General features: G+C 41.9%; 1 protein-coding gene across 1 annotated transcript; it reads left to right on the forward strand.

Moving 5' to 3' along the window:
* Window positions 1-26: 26 nt before the first annotated feature.
* LOC116380444 (radial spoke head 14 homolog) lies at window positions 27-2,231 on the forward strand (the record flags this gene model as incomplete). Its single annotated transcript, XM_031842365.1, has 3 exons — window positions 27-273; window positions 1,113-1,434; window positions 1,851-2,231. Coding segments are annotated over 3 exons (756 nt in total), but the record flags the coding sequence as incomplete, so codon positions are not given.
* Window positions 2,232-2,386: the final 155 nt, after the last annotated feature.

The raw sequence follows: 2,386 nt of genomic DNA on the forward strand, positions 1-2,386 counted from the left end.
TGTAGTACTTGTAGTACAGGCTGTAGTCCCCGGTGTCTCTAGTAGGTGTAGTACTTGTAGTACTTGTAGTACAGGCTGTAGTCCCCGGTGTCTCCAGCAGGAGGCGGTATCACTCCGCAGTAAAAGGTGTCTCTCTTGTCTCCTTCTCCCTCAGACAGGCCCTTCTGTCCTCCTCCCTCCTCCCTCCTCTCTCTCAGCTGCTGGATGACTCCTCCCCCTCCTGCAGGAGGAGCGTCCTCCGCGTGCTGGACCGCCTCGCGCTGCTGCCGGCAGGTAAACTCACCTGATCACAACTCTTAGAAGTTATAATTATTCTCCTAAAAGATGAAGAACAGGCTGCGTGGTTTTATTAAAGCTTCATATTAATAATATCTCACTGAATATATTCACGCTGTTTTACTTTAAAATGTGTTTTCACACCACAGAGAGCTGAATGTTGTGATTATGATATAACGAAAGAAGTAATATACATATTATTATATACATTTATATATACTATTTATTATATAATAATTATATATAATAATGATTATTATTATTATTATGGATCATTTTTTATTATAGCTCTGATAATAAAAATAATATAAATTATAATGACGACAATAATAACAATAATAATTATGATCTTGTATTATTATAATTATAATTAATATTGTTGTTTTTATATTATACCACATTCTGTTAAATGACTGCAGTATACTATAAATATTATCCATTCCGTTATACTTTGTAATTATATAATATTTATACATGAATACACACCAAGTATCAATAATCTCATTATCATGTATTCTGGTGTATATGAACCATCTGTCACTTTACCTCCTACTCTGATCTTTAATTGAGCTTCTATTCTCTTCTATTCTATTCTATTCTATTCTATTCTCTGCTGTTCTATTCTCTTCTATTTTATTCTCTTCTGTTCTATTCTATTCTGTTCTCTTCTATTCTATTCTCTTCTGTTCTATTCTATTCTGTTCTGTTCTATTCTATTCTGTTCTCTTCTATTCTATTCTCTTCTATTCTATTCTCTTCTGTTCTGTTCTATTCTATTCTCTTCTATTTTTCTGACTTTACTTTTCTCTTCTGACGTGAGATTAAAATCTCTTCAGGTGCAGAAGCTCTGCTGCCTCTGGTTCCTAAACTGATGCTGAAGCTCAGAGAGGAGAAGGAGAAGGAGGAGAAGGGGGAGAAGGAGGAGGAGGAGGAGGAGGGGGAGAAGGAGGAGGAGAAGGAGAAGGAGGAGGAGGAAGAGGAGGAGGAGGAGGAAGAAGAGGAAGAGGAGGTGCTGCTCCTCTCCACCATCACCTCCTGCTCCAGGCTGGACGCTCTGCCGGCTCTGGCCTCTGACGGCGTCTCGCTGCTGGGACGCAGACTGTCCCACCGCTCCCCGAACATCCGCAGGGAGGCGTCTGCAGCGCTGATGAGCCTCAGGTTAAACACACACACACACACACTACTGCAGCACCGACACTTCAACTACAACTCACCGCTTCAACTTCATTCAGTTCTTCCATCTAAGACTCCTCTCGGTGTTACACTTCAGCATTTTAACATCAAACTCATTCTAAACTTTCACTCAAACTCCACTTCAACTAACATTTAAACTCTTTTAAGTGTCTAAGCTTTAACCAACACTTCAACTCCTTTCAACACCACTCTGTGCTGTCTGACACCAGACCATCCATTAACCCCTCATTGACCTGCTGCTCCTCCACCTGTACTTAGTTTGTGTTATTGTGAGACTTATTGTTCAGATTCAAACAACACTAACTCACGAACCGGTGGACAACGACCTCATTACAACCTCACTTAAAACAACCCAAACTGTCCCTTTAATCCTGTTTCAGTGTCTGTGAGGACGGGAGGCGGCAGGTGTGTGAGGAGGAGCTACTTCCTGTCCTGGTGGACCTGCTGCAGGACCAGGACCTGGAGGTTCAGACCAACGCTGCAGGAGTCATCATGTACACGGTTATCATCACCGCAGGTACAAATACACAACGTGAAGTACTTGACCCTCACTGGAACTACGAATGAAACACAACAAAATACTACAATACCCATGAGCCTCAGTTGCCGTAGTTATGGAGGAACAGAACCTGTCTACATGTTACTGAATCGATCTCACACTGATCTAGAATCAGAGAGTGAACTGAGTTCAATGTTTACCTGTTTGTCTATGTGAAGCTTCAGCTTGTTGGTGAAATGCACCCTGGTAGTTGTAGTTGGCTTCCCTTTATGAGTCTTTATGTCCACAGACTTCTTGTAGCTTTGAGTTTTTGTTGAAGAACTTTTGTTCTGATGATTCGACAGGAGAGGGACAAACTGGAGGGGGACAAACTGGAGGGGGACAGACTGGAGGGAGACAGACAGGAGGAAAATCGGG

Source organism: Anarrhichthys ocellatus, unplaced genomic scaffold, assembly GCF_004355925.1.
Source record: "Anarrhichthys ocellatus isolate YVR2014 unplaced genomic scaffold, GSC_Weel_1.0 scaffold7242, whole genome shotgun sequence".
Lineage (NCBI taxonomy): Eukaryota > Metazoa > Chordata > Actinopteri > Perciformes > Anarhichadidae > Anarrhichthys > Anarrhichthys ocellatus.